This window comes from Anomaloglossus baeobatrachus, chromosome 1, assembly GCF_048569485.1.
Source record: "Anomaloglossus baeobatrachus isolate aAnoBae1 chromosome 1, aAnoBae1.hap1, whole genome shotgun sequence".
NCBI lineage: Eukaryota > Metazoa > Chordata > Amphibia > Anura > Aromobatidae > Anomaloglossus > Anomaloglossus baeobatrachus.
Window position 1 is genome coordinate 310,868,284 of NC_134353.1, and position 15,506 is coordinate 310,883,789.

Consider the following 15,506-nt stretch of genomic DNA (forward strand, 5'->3'; position numbering starts at 1 on the left):
TAAAGCGCTGGACCCAGGGTCCAAAGGTGGATCCCCCAATCTCCAGGCTTGCGGCTAGATCCATAGTTGCAGTAGAGATGGGACGTCACTTAAAGATGCCATTGACAGACAGATGGACCTCTGGTTGAAATCTGTCTGTGAAGCTATCAGCGTGTCGGTTGCTCCGGCATTCGCAGCCGTATGGGCACTCTAAGCTATTTCAGCTGGTCTTGCGCAGCTGGTCTTGAGCACATGTACATCTGTGCCGCAGGTGGTGTCCTTAACCTCGCAATGTCTGCATTGCGACTTACCCTAGTAATGCTGTCCTGGGGGGACAGTCGAGGTTTCGGTCCTTCCCAGGCTCGGGCAGGTCCCAATTGTCCTCGTCCAAAAGGGCTCAAAAGGCTCAGAGGGGCTCAAATTCCGGCCGGGCTCAATCACGCCCAAGGAAGGCTGCAGGAGGAACCGCTACCAAGGCGGTCTCCTCATGACTTCAGCTCTCTCTCTCCGCATCCGCGGTTGGTGGCTCTCCCGCTTGGCGACATTTAGCTGCCGCAGGTCACAGACCGGTGGGTGAGACATTGTGTCTCACGTGTACAGGATAGAGCTCTGTTCTCGTCCTCCGGCTCGATCCTTCAGAACTTCCCCCCCCCCCCCCCCCCACCGAGCCGATGCTCTTCTGCAGGCAGAAGGAGTGGTAATCCCTGTTCCTCTTCAGGAACAAGACACGGTTTTTTTCCTCCAATCTGATTGGGGTGCCAAAAAAGGGTGGCTCTTTCCGTTCCGTTCTGGACCTAAAACTGCTCTCCAAGCACGTGAAGGCCAGGCGGTTCCGGATGTAACCCTCCGCTCCGTCATTGCCTCAATGTCTCAAGGAGATTTCCTAGCATCAATAGATATCAGGATGCTTATCTCCACGTGCCGATTGCTCCAGAGCACCAGCGTTTGCTACGTTTCGTTATTGAAGACGAGCATCTTCAGTGCGTAGCCCTGCCCTTCGGTCTGGCGACAGCCCTACGGGTTTTCACCAAGTTCAGGGCAGCAGTGGGAGCAGTCCTGCACTCTCAGGGTCACTCTGTGATCCTTACTGGGACGATCCACTTGTCAAGGCACCCTCTCAAGAGGCATGCCAACACAGCCTGAACGGGGCGCTGGAGACTCTCCAGAGTTTCGGGTGGATCATCAACTTTTCAAGTTACATCGGGCACCGACCCAATCGCTGACATATCTGGGCATGGAGTTTCACACTCCCTCAGCGATAGTGAAGCTTCCGCTGGACAAGCAGCGTTCACTACAGACGGGGGTGCAGTCTTTCCTTCAAGGCCAGTCACACCCCTTAAGACGCCTCATACAGAGGCAGTCACTTTCGCGCAGTTTCATCTGCGTCCACTTCAATGGGACATGCTTTGCCAATGGGTTGGGGAGTCGACGTCCCTAGACAGGAACGTTTCCCTTCTCAGACGGTCAAGGACTCTCTTCAGAGGAGTCCATCCTTCAGATCAATGTTCTGGAAATCTGGGCAGTGTATCTTGCCCTGCAAGCCTTCCAGCAGTGGCTGGAAGGAAAACAGATCCGAATTCAGTCGGACAATTCCACAGCGGTGGCAGACATCGCCCACCAAGGCGGAACACGCATCGCCAAGCCTACCAGGCAATCCGGCGGATTCTGACGTGGGTGGGGGACAGAGCATCCACCATATCCGCAGTTCACATCCCGGGCGTAGAAAATTGGGAAGCAGACTTCCTCAGTCGCCTGGGCATGGACGCAGGGGAATGGCCTCTGCACCCAGAATGGTGTCAGGAAATCTGTAGCCGCTGGGGGATGCCGGACGTCGACCTAATGGCGTCTCGGCACAACAACAAGGTCCCGATTTTCATGGCGCGGTCTCACGAGCAAAGAGCTCTGGCGGCAGGCGCCCTAGTTCAGGATTGGTCGCAGTTCCAGCTACCCTATGTGTTTCCACCTCTGGCACTGTTGCCCAGAGTGCTACGCAAGCTCAGCTCCGCTTGCCGCCGCGCCATCCTCGTCGTCCCAGACTGGCCGAGGAGGTCGTGGTTCCCGGATATGTGGCATCTCACGGTCGGCCAACCGTGGGCACTCTCAGACCGGCCAGACTTACTGTCCCAAGGGCCGTTTTTTCCACTGAATTCTACGGCCCTGATCCTGACTGTATGGCCATCGAGTCCGAGATCCTAGCGTCTTCAGGATTATCTCAAGACGTCATTGCCACCATGAGACGGGCTAGGAAGCCGACGTCTGCCAAGATCTACCACAAGACGTGGAAGTTATTCTTATCTTGGTGCTCTGCTTCGGGAGTGTCTCCCTGGCCATTTGCATTGTCTCCTTTTTCCTCCCTTCCTGCATCTGGATTGGGAAAAGGTTTGTCGCTCGGCTCCCTTAAAGGACAAGTCGCAGCGCTGTCGGTATTCTTTCAGAAGCGCCTAGTACGACTTCCTCAGGTACGCACGTTCCTGCAGGGGGGTTATCACATTGTCCCTCCGTACAAGAGGCCGTTAGACCCATGGGATCTGCACAGGGTATTAATTGCTCTCCAGGAGCCGCCCTTCGAGCCTCTGAGGGATGTTTTCACTTTCTCGACTTTCACAGAAAGTGGCCTTTCTGGTAGCGGTCACGTCTCTTCGGAGAGTGTCCGAACTAGCAGCGCGGTCATCCAAAGCTCCCTTCCTGGTGTTCACCAAGATAAGGTAGTGCTGCGTCCGATCCCAGAGTTTCTCCCTAAGGTGGTATCCCCTTTTTATCACAATCAGGATATCTCCTTACCTTCCTTTTATCCATTTCATCGATATGTAATGGCTTTGCATTGTTGGATCTGGTGTAGAGCACCCAGAATCTACATTCCCGCACGGCGCCCCTGCGCCGCTCGGATGCACTCTTTGTCCTTGTCACTGGTCAGCGCAAGGGATCGCAGGCTGCAAAATCCACCCTGGCTCGATGGATCAAGGAACCAATTCTTGAAGCCTACCGTTCTGCGGGGCTTCCGGTTCCATCAGGGCTGAAGGCCCATTCTACCAGAGCCGTGGGTGCGTCCTGGGCATTACGACACCAGGCTACGGCTCAACAGGTGTGCCAGGCAGCTACCTGGTCGTGTCTGCACACTTTCACCAAACATTATCAGGTGCATACCTATGCTTCGGCGGACGCCAGCCTAGGTAGAAGAGTCCTGCAGGCGGCAGTTGCCTCCCCGTAGGGGAGGGCTGTCTTTGCAGCTCTAACATGAGGTATTTCTTTACCCACCCAGGGACAGCTTTTGGACGTCCCAATCGTCTGGGTCTCCCAATGGAGCGCCGAAGAAGAAGGGAATTTTGTTACTTACCGTAAATTCCTTTTCTTCTAGCTCCTATTGGGAGACCCAGCACCCGCCCTGTTGTCCTTCGGGATTTTTGGTTGTTTTTCGGGTACACATGTTGTTCATGTTGAATGGTTTTCAGTTCTCCGATGTTACTTCGGAGTGAATTTGTTTAAACCAGTTATTGGCTTTCCTCCTTCTTGTTTTTGCACTAAAACTGGTGAGCCAGTGATCCCACTGGGGGTGTATAGCCAGAAGGGGAGGGGCCTTACACTTTTTAGTGTAATGCTTTGTGTGGCCTCCGGAGGCAGTACTATACACCCAATCGTCTGGGTCTCCCAATAGGAGCTAGAAGAAAAGGAATTTACGGTAAGTAACAAAATTCCCTTCTTCTCCTACTGCTTGTGTACTAAAACTAAGGTTGCCTGGCCCGGCTAATGCTTTTTGCATCTACTTAGTGTTCTCCTATGGATAGGCAGCATAACACCCATGGTCCTGTGTCCCCCAATGATGGCTAAGAGAAAACTATTTTACGGTGAGTACACAAAAATCCGTTTATTATTACCTGGGGCAAACCTGTTGAATCAGAAGGGGTTGTCCTAGTAATGGACAACCCTTTTATAGGGAGCCTTTTACCTCCAGAGTCTGCAGATAAAGTGGCAATCTGCAGGCAGTGTTTAAGCCCTGCCTGGCTGCCTTACTAGAGCCACAGCTTTTTAATTCTCAGTGCAGTGCAGGGAGCTATTAGTCATGAGTGCGACTGTAATCACTCCTTGACACTTGAACAGTATGTTCTGCAGTGTGTACAGATCAGGTTGTTACTGTCAGGAAACCATTACAACACAATTCGACTATACGGCGCTTACAACTGTTACTGCTCCCTGCAGTCCCCAATGATGGGAAGCGCACGACTACAGGTGGGATATAACTTAATTTTCTCCCTGTAGCTGCTGCTCCAGTAAGGCAACCAGACATGATTTAAATTACAAGTAGCCTTTGTAAAAGTGACAGGTTTCTGGAGGTTTCATAGCTTTTAAGGATGAAGGTAGACTTGAGTCAATAGTTCAACTTATAGCCTAACATGCTGATTCAGGGGAAGGTTAAAAACACCATCAAGCAAACAGTAAGCTCCATATTAGAGGGAAAATACAATATGTTCGGTTTCAATTATATTTGGAGACCTACAACAAACCCCTATTAATATTTTATTATTATATCTCCAACCCTTATCTCCACCCATGGGGACTCTAGATTTGCCTCAAATATTTTATCATGTAGGATGGGTTTTAGAGACCATTTTACATATACACACACCTCCGCCTCGCTTATTTGTACGGTCAGTCCTGAACAGACTATATCCCTGTAGATTAACAGCCCAGTCAGAGCTCTCATCCAGCCAGGTCTCAGTCATCCCCATAATTTTTTTTTTTTTATAACTGAATGTTTTATTAAGTTTTTAGAACAGATACAGAAAAAGTACATGGATGCATAGATATGTCTCACAAGCTTGTTAGCAATAACTGTAAACCAGAAATCAGTATACACATTATCCACTAATACACTGAAAACAGGGAATATGACAAGACGAACAATACAATACTAGACAGGGAAACATAAGGGAGGGGGGGATGGATTGGGGAGGGTGAGCATATCAGGCTTCAATCAAGACCGTACTTCACTGTTATTCTTTGTTGGCCCAATAAGTGTCCCAAAGTGACCAAACACTCAAAAAGATCTGTGTTATTTGACAGAGCAGATAAATACTCCATCCTTCTCACATCTTGGATCCGAGATTGGAGATCTGTAAGTGAGGGTGGATGGGCCAACCTCCAGTTACGGGCAATTAGACATCTAGCTGCTGTGGTCATGTGTAATAGTAACCGCTTCACTCTTTTCCCCAGCTGAGCAAGTGGTATATTTAATAAATAGAATTTAGGATCCAGGGGAACCCGAAGGTTAGTTACTTTATAAATAAGAGATTGCACCAACCTCCAGAAACACTGGATATTGGGGCATACCCAGAATATGTGTGGTATGTCTCCTCCTGTGGCTCCACACCTCCAACAATTGTGAGGTATAGCTGGGTTTAGTTATGTAGTAGTGATGGGGTGTGATAGTCATCCCCATAAATTTTTTTCAACTGCTGCAGCAGTGCTACTCGTGTAGTGATACCCCCTTATATGTTAACTTGGCAGACTTGTTGGGGTGTGCGAGATCAGGACTAGCCTCCCTGGCACTCTTCCCTCTACTCCGCCTTCTAGCTGTCACTGAGCTAGCCGCCTCGCTGTTTTGCAATTCTGTACTAAGATCCTCCCCCACATCTACCCCAGAGAGCACCTGCTCAGTGAGCACAGCAAACTCCAGTTTATATAGTTAATGGATCTGTTGTCAGCTGCTCGTTTAGATCCAGTACCTGGGCTTCCAAATGCACAACGTGCACACATCTTGCATAGCAGTATGTACCCTCGAACAGTTCAAGGATTGCATGCATATGGCATAGTCCATAGTGGAGCACATTTTATTAAATAAATATAAACCGCAATTCCGTACAAATTAATCCCTCCTAAACTTCCTGAACCCAAAGTTCACAGAATCACAAGTCGCACACTTAATCCAAATCACACTTAGGGTACCGCCTTCACTTTAGCGACGCAGCAGCGATCCCACCAGCGATCTGACCTGGTCAGGATCGCTGCTGTGTCGCTACATGGTCGCTGGTGAGCTGTCAAACAGTCAGATCTCACCAGTGACCAGCCCCCAGCCAGCAGCGACGTGCAAGCGACGCTGCGCTTGCACGGAGCCGGCGACTGGAAGCTGCGGACACTGGTAACTAAGGTAAACATCGGGTATGGTTACTCAATTTTTACCTTAGTTACCAGCGCACACCGCTTAGCGTGTGCAGGGAGCAGGAGCCGGCACTGGCAGCATGAGAGCTGCGGAGGCTGGTAACGAAGGTAAATATCGGGTAACAACCTTGGTTACCTGATGTTTACCTTGGTTACAGCTTACCGCAGGCTGTCAGACGCCGGCTCCTGCTCCCTGCACATTCAGGAATGTTGCTCTCTCGCTGTCACACACAGCGATGTGTGCTTATCAGCGGGAGAGCAACAATAAAAAAACGAACCAGGGCTGTGTGTAACGAGCAGCGATCTCACAGCAGGGGCCAGATCGCTGCTCAGTGTCACACACAGATCGCTAATGAGGTCACTGCTGCGTCACAAAAAACGTGACTCAGCAGCGATCTCAGTAGCGATGTCGCTGTGTGTGAAGTACCCCTTACACACACATCACTCTCCCGCTCACTCACACTCTCAATGGAAGATAGTTTTGTTTCCTTTTCCCTTAGCTGCAATACAATCTGCAACTCCGTGTAATGTTTGCAATGGAGTCAAGTGATGGGTTTAAGGCTATGTGCGCACGTTGCGTAAAAACATGCAGTTACGCTGCGCTTTGTAGCGCAGCGTAACTGCATGCGTCCTGCGGCCCCTGCACAGTCTATGGAGATTGTGCAGGGGCCGTGCGCACGTGGCGTCTAAGAGCGCAGCGCTTCGGCTACTGCCGAAGCGCTGCGCAAAAAGAAGTGACATGTCACTTCTTTCCTGCGCTTTGCCGTCAGCTCCTGCTCTGTCTATGGCAGGAGCTGCAGGCAGAGCGCATGGAATCGGCGCTCACTACGGACATTTCTGCAGCGATCTAAAGCGCACATGTGCTCTTCAGATCGCTGCAGAAATTTCTGCAGGGCTTGTACTTTTTAAGAGGTTTACTTTTTGTGATGTCTGAAGCCACTAGAGGCTTTTTAATTATTTATTACAAAGTTGACAAATGTCTGATAGTTTTGGAGGTTATTGTCTCCTATTGGTGTGTATTAGTGGCAAATAGCTTTTCTAAGGGTACTTTCACACTTGCGTTCAGCGCAGTCCGTCACTATGGAGAATAGCACAGTCCGTTAACGTTTTTCCATAGACTTGTATGGACGACGCACTGTAACGCAAGTGTCAGCGTTGCATCCGCTGGACGACGCAGCATCGTTATTTTAACGCTGCGTCGGGCGAAAGGAACGCAGCATGTAACCTTTTTTTCTTTGTCGCTCCATTGGGAGACCCAGACAATTGGGTGTATAGGCTATGCCTCCGGAGGCCGCACAAAGTATTACACTAAAAGTGTAAAGCCCCTCCCCTTCTGCCTATACACCCCCCGTGCTCCCACGGGCTCCTCAGTTTTTTTGCTTTTGTGCGAAGGAGGCAGACATGCACGCACAGCTCCACAGATTGGTCAGCAGCAGCTGCTGACTATATCGGATGGAAGAAAAGTGGGCCCATATAGGGCCCCCAGCATGCTCCCTTCTCACCCCACTCTTGTCGGCGGTGTGGTTAAGGTTGAGGTATCCATTGCGGGTACGGAGGCTGGAGCCCACATGCTGTTTTCCTTCCCCATCCCCCTTAGGGCTCTGGGTGAAGTGGGATCCTATCGGTCTCCAGGCACTGAGACCGTGCTTCATCCACAACTCCTGTGGAGCCTGCTGGATAGGAGCCGGGTATCGTTCAGGGACATGGCCCTGCTACTTGGAGGAGCAATGGAGGCAGTCCCTTTCGCGCAGTTTCACCTGCGTCCTCTTCAATGGGACATCCTACGCAAATGGGACAGGAAGCCGACGTCCCTCGACAGGAACGTCTCCCTCTCTCAGGCGACCAAAGCTTCCCTTCGGTGGTGGCTTCTTCCCACTTCATTATCGAAGGGGAAATCCTTCCTACCCCCATCCTGGGAGGTGGTCACGACGGACTCGAGTCTGTCAGGGTGGGGAGCGGTTTTTCTCCACCACAGGGCTCAGGGTACGTGGACCCAGCAAGAGTCCTCGCTTCAGATCAATGTTCTGGAAATACGGGCAGTGTATCTTGCCCTGAAAGCGTTCCAGCAGTGGCTGGAAGGCAAGCAGATCCGAATTCAGTCGGACAATTCCACAGCGATGGCATACATCAACCACCAAGGCGGCACACGCAGTCGGCAAGCCTTCCAGGAAGTCCGGCGGATTTTGATGTGGGTGGAAGCCACGGCCTCCACCATCTCTGCAGTTCACATCCCAGGCGTGGAAAACTGGGAAGCAGATTATCTCAGTCGCCAGGGCATGGACGCAGGGGAATGGTCCCTTCACCCGGACGTGTTTCAGGAGATCTGTTGCCGCTGGGGGGTGCCGGACGTCGACCTCATGGCGTCCCGGCACAACAACAAGGTACCGACGTTCATGGCACGGTCTCAAGATCCCAGAGCTCTGGCGGCAGACGCCTTAGTTCAGGATTGGTCGCAGTTTCAGCTCCCTTATGTGTTTCCTCCGTTGGCACTGTTGCCCAGAGTGTTACGCAAGATCAGGGCCGACTGCCGCCGCGTCATCCTCGTCGCTCCAGACTGGCCGAGGCGGTCGTGGTACCCGGATCTGTGGCATCTCACGGTCGGCCAACCGTGGGCACTACCAGACCGACCAGACTTGCTATCTCAAGGGCCGTTTTTCCATCTGAATTCTGCGGCCCTCAACCTGACTGTGTGGCCATTGAGTCCTGGATCCTAGCGTCTTCAGGGTTATCTCAAGACGTCATTGCCACTATGAGACAGGCTAGGAAACCAACGTCCGCCAAGATCTACCACAGGACGTGGAAAATTTTCCTGTCGTGGTGCTCTGCTCAGGGTTTTTCTCCCTGGCCTTTTGCCTTGCCCACTTTTCTGTCCTTCCTTCAATCTGGACTGGAAAAGGGTTTGTCGCTCGGCTCCCTTAAGGGACAAGTCTCAGCGCGCTCTGTGTTTTTCCAGAAGCGCCTAGCCAGACTTCCACAGGTACGCACGTTCCTGCAGGGGGTTTGTCACATCGTTGCTCCTTACAAGCGGCCGTTAGAACCCTGGGATCTGAACAGGGTGCTGATGGTTCTTCAGAAACCACCATTCGAGCCAATGAGAGATATTCCTCTCTCACGCCTTTCGCAGAAAGTGGTTTTTCTAGTAGCAGTCACTTCACTTTGGAGAGTGTCTGAGCTAGCAGCGCTGTCATGCAAAGCCCCTTTCCTGGTGTTTCACCAGGACAAGGTGGTTCTGCGTCCGGTTCCGGAATTTCTCCCTAAAGTGGTATCCCCCTTTCATCTCAATCAGGATATCTCCTTACCTTCTTTTTGTCCTCATCCGGTTCACCAATGTGAAAAGGATTTGCACTTGTTAGATCTGGTGAGAGCACTCGGGCTCTACATTTCTCGGACGGCGCCCCTGCGCCGCTCGGATGCACTCTTTGTCCTTGTCGCTGGCCAGCGTAAAGGGTCACAGGCTTCCAAATCAACCCTGGCTCGGTGGATCAAGGAACCAATTCTCGAAGCTTACCGTTCTGCTGGGCTTCCGGTTCCCTCAGGGCTGAAGGCCCATTCTACCAGAGCCGTGGGCGTGTCCTGGGCTTTGAGGCACCAGGCTACGGCTCAGCAGGTGTGTCAGGCAGCTACCTGGTCGAGCCTGCACACTTTCACGAAACACTATCAGGTGCATACCTATGCTTCGGCGGATGCCAGCCTAGGTAGACTAGTCCTTCAGGCGGCGGTTGCCCACCTGTAGGAAGGGGCAGTTTTACGGCTCTATCACGAGGTATTATTTTACCCACCCAGGGACTGCTTTTGGACGTCCCAATTGTCTGGGTCTCCCAATGGAGCGACAAAGAAGGAAATTTTGTTTACTTACCGTAAATTCCTTTTCTTCTAGCTCCAATTGGGAGACCCAGCACCCGCCCCTGTTTTTTTGTGTGTACACATGTTGTTCATGTTGAATGGTTTCAGTTCTCCGATATTCCTTCGGATTGAATTTACTTTAAACCAGTTTATAATTCTTTTCCTCCTTCTTGCTTTTGCACCAAAACTGAGGAGCCCGTGGGAGCACGGGGGGTGTATAGGCAGAAGGGGAGGGGCTTTACACTTTTAGCGTAATACTTTGTGCGGCCTCCGGAGGCATAGCCTATACACCCAATTGTCTGGGTCTCCCAATTGGAGCTAGAAGAAAAGGAATTTACGGTAAGTAAACAAAATTCCCTTCTTTGAGCGGCGGAAACATTTATTTTTCCCCTCACCCATGACAGCACCACGTGATATAAGGGTGCTGTCATGGGTTTTGGAAAAACCGGCTACCTGTAAGTAACCGTTGTTTTCACTGCGCATGCTCATTTATTTTTTTTCTTTTTTCTTTCAAATCACAGAAACTTTATTTTGTTTCTCGGTGGCCGAACGTTCATCTCAGCGCCCGGCCGCCGGCATGTGAGAGCGCTCAGCTGAGCTCCCGGCCGCCGGCATGTGAGAGCGCTCAGCTGAGCTCCCGGCCGCCGGCATGTGAGAGCGCTCAGCTGAGCGCCCGGCCGCCGGCATGTGAGAGCGCTCAGCTGAGCGCCCGGCCGCCGGCATGTGAGAGCGCTCAGCTGAGCGCCCGGCCGCCGGCATGTGAGAGCGCTCAGCTGAGCGCCCGGCCGCCGGCATGTGAGAGCGCTCAGCTGAGCGCCCGGCCGCCGGCATGTGAGAGCGCTCAGCTGAGCGCCCGGCCGCCGGCATGTGAGAGCGCTCAGCTGAGCGCCCGGCCGCCGGCATGTGAGAGCGCTCAGCTGAGCGCCCGGCCGCCGGCATGTGAGAGCGCTGAGCTGAGCGCCCGGCCGCCGGCATGTGAGAGCGCTCAGCTGAGCGCCCGGCCGCCGGCTATTGAGAGCTCTGAGCTTAGCAGCCGGGTGAACAGCTGATCGTTCACAATAGTCTGCTGTCAGTAAAAACTGTAAAGAAGAAAAAAAAAATCAAAATATAAAAGCTTTCCGTTGTTTTGTACGATCCGTTGCATCCGTTGTGCCCCTATATGCAACGCATCCGTTGCATCCATCACACAACGCAATGCAACAGATGCCGTTCAACACAAGTGTGAAACTAGCCTAATGAATATATCTAGTCTAGATCTGGTGGCATAGTTTATGAACATTCTGTTAATGTAAGCTCTCCTGGTTTCTTGTTTCTACCAGGTCAAAGAAAGTGTCTGTACCATCCACAGTCATTTCACGAGTCATAGGCAGAGGTGGCTGCAACATCAATGCTATCAGAGAGTTCACAGGCGCCCACATTGATATAGACAAGCAGAAGGACAAAACTGGTGACCGAATCATAACCATCAGGTAAGCGACACAGGATGGGAGAGCACAAAAAAATCATTCTAAGTGATTTAAAAGGATTTTTTATTTTTGATTGAGTTTTAAAACACACAAAGCATGGAATATCAGCAGTGTTAGCAATGTGTATGTTTTAGCAAGCATGCCTGAAATTGCTATGAGCAATACAGACTTTGTAAGAATCTGTGTATGCAGGAGTCACTATGCTTGCTCTATCTTGGAAATACTAGGCTGAGTTCCCATATCCAGTAATCTTCCGTTAGACCGAATCCTGCAGAGATCCGTTGGGAAAAAAGTTCTGCAAACACTCCGTTTTTGTCCATTGTTAAAGAATTGATATCTTCCTGGTCCGTTTTTATTTTTTTTTTTTCTACATTGGAATCTATGGAGAACTGATCTGTTAGTGGATTGCTATTTACCCATCCATTTTCCTTGTATTTGTAACAGATCCGTTTTTTAATTACAGGATTCGTTTCAAATAGAAGATAAATAGCAATCTGTTAACAGATCCATTCTCCATTGACTCCAGTGTTTAAAAAAGGGATCCAGCAGAAATCATTTTGCCAAACTGATCTCTGCAGGATCCGTTCTAACGGATAATTACAGAACATGTGAACTCCGCCTTACTCCTATTTGGTGACTGATAATTGTGCAGTCATGCAGGACTCCACGGTTTTCTAATAGATTTGTAGAAAGTGATAATGGCCCTGGTGGTAAATGTACAAATCCATGCAGCTATAAAGAGATATGGCACTGCTCACATTTGTATTGGGAGGTGAGTGGGCTGCTGATATTGCGTCTACAGATATATGCCATCTCATAGGTACCATGCCCCTCTCCTTAATTAGAATAGGACATATTGATCTAGAAAATGTTATCCTTTTCATAATCCTCTTCAGTCGAGCTTCTGTGGACACAGATTCTTCTATGTGCATCCTTTTTGAAAATACCAATATCTAAAGGCCTTGATCCTAAAATAGTTAAATGTTTGTGCAGCTGATTGGCGTTTTTGTTTTTTTTTTTCTCTCTCTCTCTCTTCTGAACCTTATGGTTCTCTGAATGGCGATCAACCTGTTGTTTCTGTTCACCTAGGGGAGGAACGGAGTCCACCAGGCAAGCCACACATCTGATTAATGCACTTATTAAGGATCCGGATAAAGAAATAGATGAACTGATCCCAAAGAATCGCTTAAAAAGCTCCTCAGCAATTTCAAAAGCAGTATCTGCAGCCTCCTTCACTGTATCCTCTGCTAACAGCTCAGTTATGGGAATCAAAGTTACAGCGGTCACGGTTTCTTCGTCATCACAAGCTGCCTCCTCCCTCACTGTGCCGGCTATTACTTCAGCATCTGCTCACAAGCCCCTGAAAAATCCAGTGAATAATGTGCGACCAGGATTTCCAGTATCTTTACCCTTGGCTTACCCTCCTCCACAGTTTGCCCATGCTTTACTTGCTGCTCAGACTTTCCAGCAGATCCGTCCTCCACGGTTACCTATGACTCACTTTGGAGGACCATTTCCCCCAGCCCAGTCCACTTGGGGCCCCTTTCCTGTCAGGCCTCTAAGTCCTGCACGAGCTACCAACTCTCCTAAATCTCACGTGATGCCTCGCCATACTAACCAGAATATCAGTAGCCCTCAGGTGATCCCAGGAGTCCCTTTGTCTACTAGCCTGACAGCTACCACAAACTCTGCGGCCTCAGTGCCTGTCTCATCTACAAATGGGAGTCTCAACTCACCTTCAGTCAGGAGACAACTATTTGTCACAGTGGTCAAAACCTCCAATGCTACTACAACCACAGTCACCACAACTGCAAACAATCACATCACCACACCAACAGCCTCAACCTGCCCTGTACCCACTGCCAAAGAACATCATCCCATGTCATCACCCTCCTCACCCTCCCCACCATCCTTGCCTGGAGGGGGGTCTAGAAGCAGCCCCTCTGATTGCCTGACATGTTCTCCAAACAAAGGGACCTCACTTTCTAATGAACAGGATTTGGTTATTCAACCTGTCATGGAGATCACCAGCTCAGGCAACAGTAAGCAAGCTAGCTCTACCTCTGGGAGTACCACAATGCACTCAGCTCACTCACATCCCCCAGTGTCTGTTTCACAGGATTCCCGACCTTTGCTAATCCACACACAAGTCCCTCCTGCCCCAGATCCAAGAATGGCACCATCTCTCAACTTGGCAGTCAGTGGTCCCACTCACCAGCCTGTTCCCATTCCTTCTAATATCCCAGCATCCTACACCCTGACCCAGTCCTCTATAGTGTCTACGTCCTCTGCTGCTAAAATTGAATCCTCTGCAGTTAGATCTCACCTACATGGAACAAACCCTACGCATAAGAACCAAGTCACAGTTCAGAATTCCCCAGTGCCAGGTATTGTTTCTCATCCAAATATTAAGCGACCCCAAAGTGTACCTTCAGGTCCACATCCTTCCAATCTAAGTACACAAAGTGCTGCTCAGAGTTCCAGTCATCCTTCAGCGAAGTCCATGGCCCCCAATTTCAGTTCTCCTCTCCCCTTCAGTCCATTTAGCACACTCTTTGAAAACAATCCAAATCCCACTCATCCTTTCTGGGGTGGATCTATGGTCTCCTCACAGTCTGCTTCAGATTCCATGCTATCAACCCAGTCTTCATATTTGCCAAATCCAGAGTCTATGCTTCCATCTGATACTTCCAAAGCACCAGGTTTCAGGCCACCGATGCAAAGGCCAGCTCCAAGTCCGTCAGGTGAGAGGTCTATATTGAAGAAAAAAAAAACATAATATAGGTTGGTTGACTCTGTAATCCTATAATGTTCTTGTGCTTTTTGTGCAAAAATGTAAGGGGTAAATACCCAGCTCTAGTTCTGGCTATTTATTAAAATTGCTCTTTCTCCTCTCATAAGGAATTGTGAACATGGATTCCTCTTACACGTCTGTGGCATCATCCACTACACATTTGGGTACCTTTGCCTCGAACCTCTCTGGAGGTCAGATGTATAACCCCGGAGGAGCACCTGCCGCTGCTAATTTCAACAGACAACATTTCTCTCCTCTTAGTTTACTCACCCCATGTTCATCAGCATCTAGTGGTAAGCAAGGGAGGCATCGCAGACAGAGGTTAAAGGGTCTTAACGATTTTCATGTTTTGTTAATCCCATTTGGATTTTTTTTTTATATCTTTTTGTGTGACAGATTTGAGAAATGTGAAAATTATGAAAACAAAATGGTGCCTGTAAGCTTACATATATTTCTTTTCCTAGATTCTTCAGCCCAGGCTGTGTCAACTGGCGTTCAAGCGCAGTCTCCTTCACCTTCAGGAGTTCCTATGGTGTCCGAGAAACCCAATTCTGTGTCACATGACAGGAAAGTCCCTGTGCCAATTGGAACAGAGCGTTCTGCACGTATACGGCAGACAGGGACTTCTACACCATCTGTAATTGGGAGTAATTTGGCAACATCTGTTGGACACAGTGGAATATGGTCGTTTGAAGGAATGGGTGGCAGTCAAGGTAAGTGAAATGCATATATTTAATCTTCATATTTCTTAGTGTCAATGTAGATATCATTGTTCCATATCTAAAGCAGTTTCCAGGTACATCTGGCAGTAGTTTTTCACTCCCCACAAAGATGAAATGCCAAGCTGAGTGTTTTTGGGGGATGGTGTATGTGGAGGGATAGATATCCACTAATATCTGACAGCCCTGCAAGGTGTTTGGCCACTTAAACACTTTGATTCTGCCTTTACTTCTAATTATGTACCTACTGATTATCCTTTTAAAATACATTAAGATTGCTGTTTCTTTTTGCTTTAGATAAAGTATCAGATTGGTGCCACACAGGCATGGGGAATCACATGATGCACAGGCCCATGTCCGATCCTGGAGTGTTCTCACAACATCAAGGACTAGAGCGAGATACATCCGGCATTGTAACGGCTTCAGGAGCATTCCATCAACACGTGCCTGCTGGCTACATGGACTTTCCAAAAGTTGGGGTAAAGGTCTTAATCATTACTGTGAAGTCCAGGGTATATGTAGATGCCTATTTCCTCGTGTAACCTTGTATTG

The 15,506-nt window shown here is 49.7% G+C and overlaps 1 protein-coding gene across 5 annotated transcripts in view; it reads left to right on the plus strand.

The window, feature by feature from the left end:
• ANKRD17 (ankyrin repeat domain 17) overlaps window positions 1-15,506 on the plus strand; it is a 220,266-nt gene that overhangs the window by 203,864 nt on the left and 896 nt on the right. For all 5 annotated transcript variants that reach the window (XM_075351211.1, XM_075351215.1, XM_075351226.1 and 2 more), the window contains 5 exons: window positions 11,295-11,444; window positions 12,531-14,185; window positions 14,343-14,528; window positions 14,700-14,948; window positions 15,252-15,433. In XM_075351211.1, coding sequence (XP_075207326.1) covers window positions 11,295-11,444; window positions 12,531-14,185; window positions 14,343-14,528; window positions 14,700-14,948; window positions 15,252-15,433 — 2,422 coding nt within the window. The remainder of the gene's footprint in view (window positions 1-11,294; window positions 11,445-12,530; window positions 14,186-14,342; window positions 14,529-14,699; window positions 14,949-15,251; window positions 15,434-15,506) is intronic.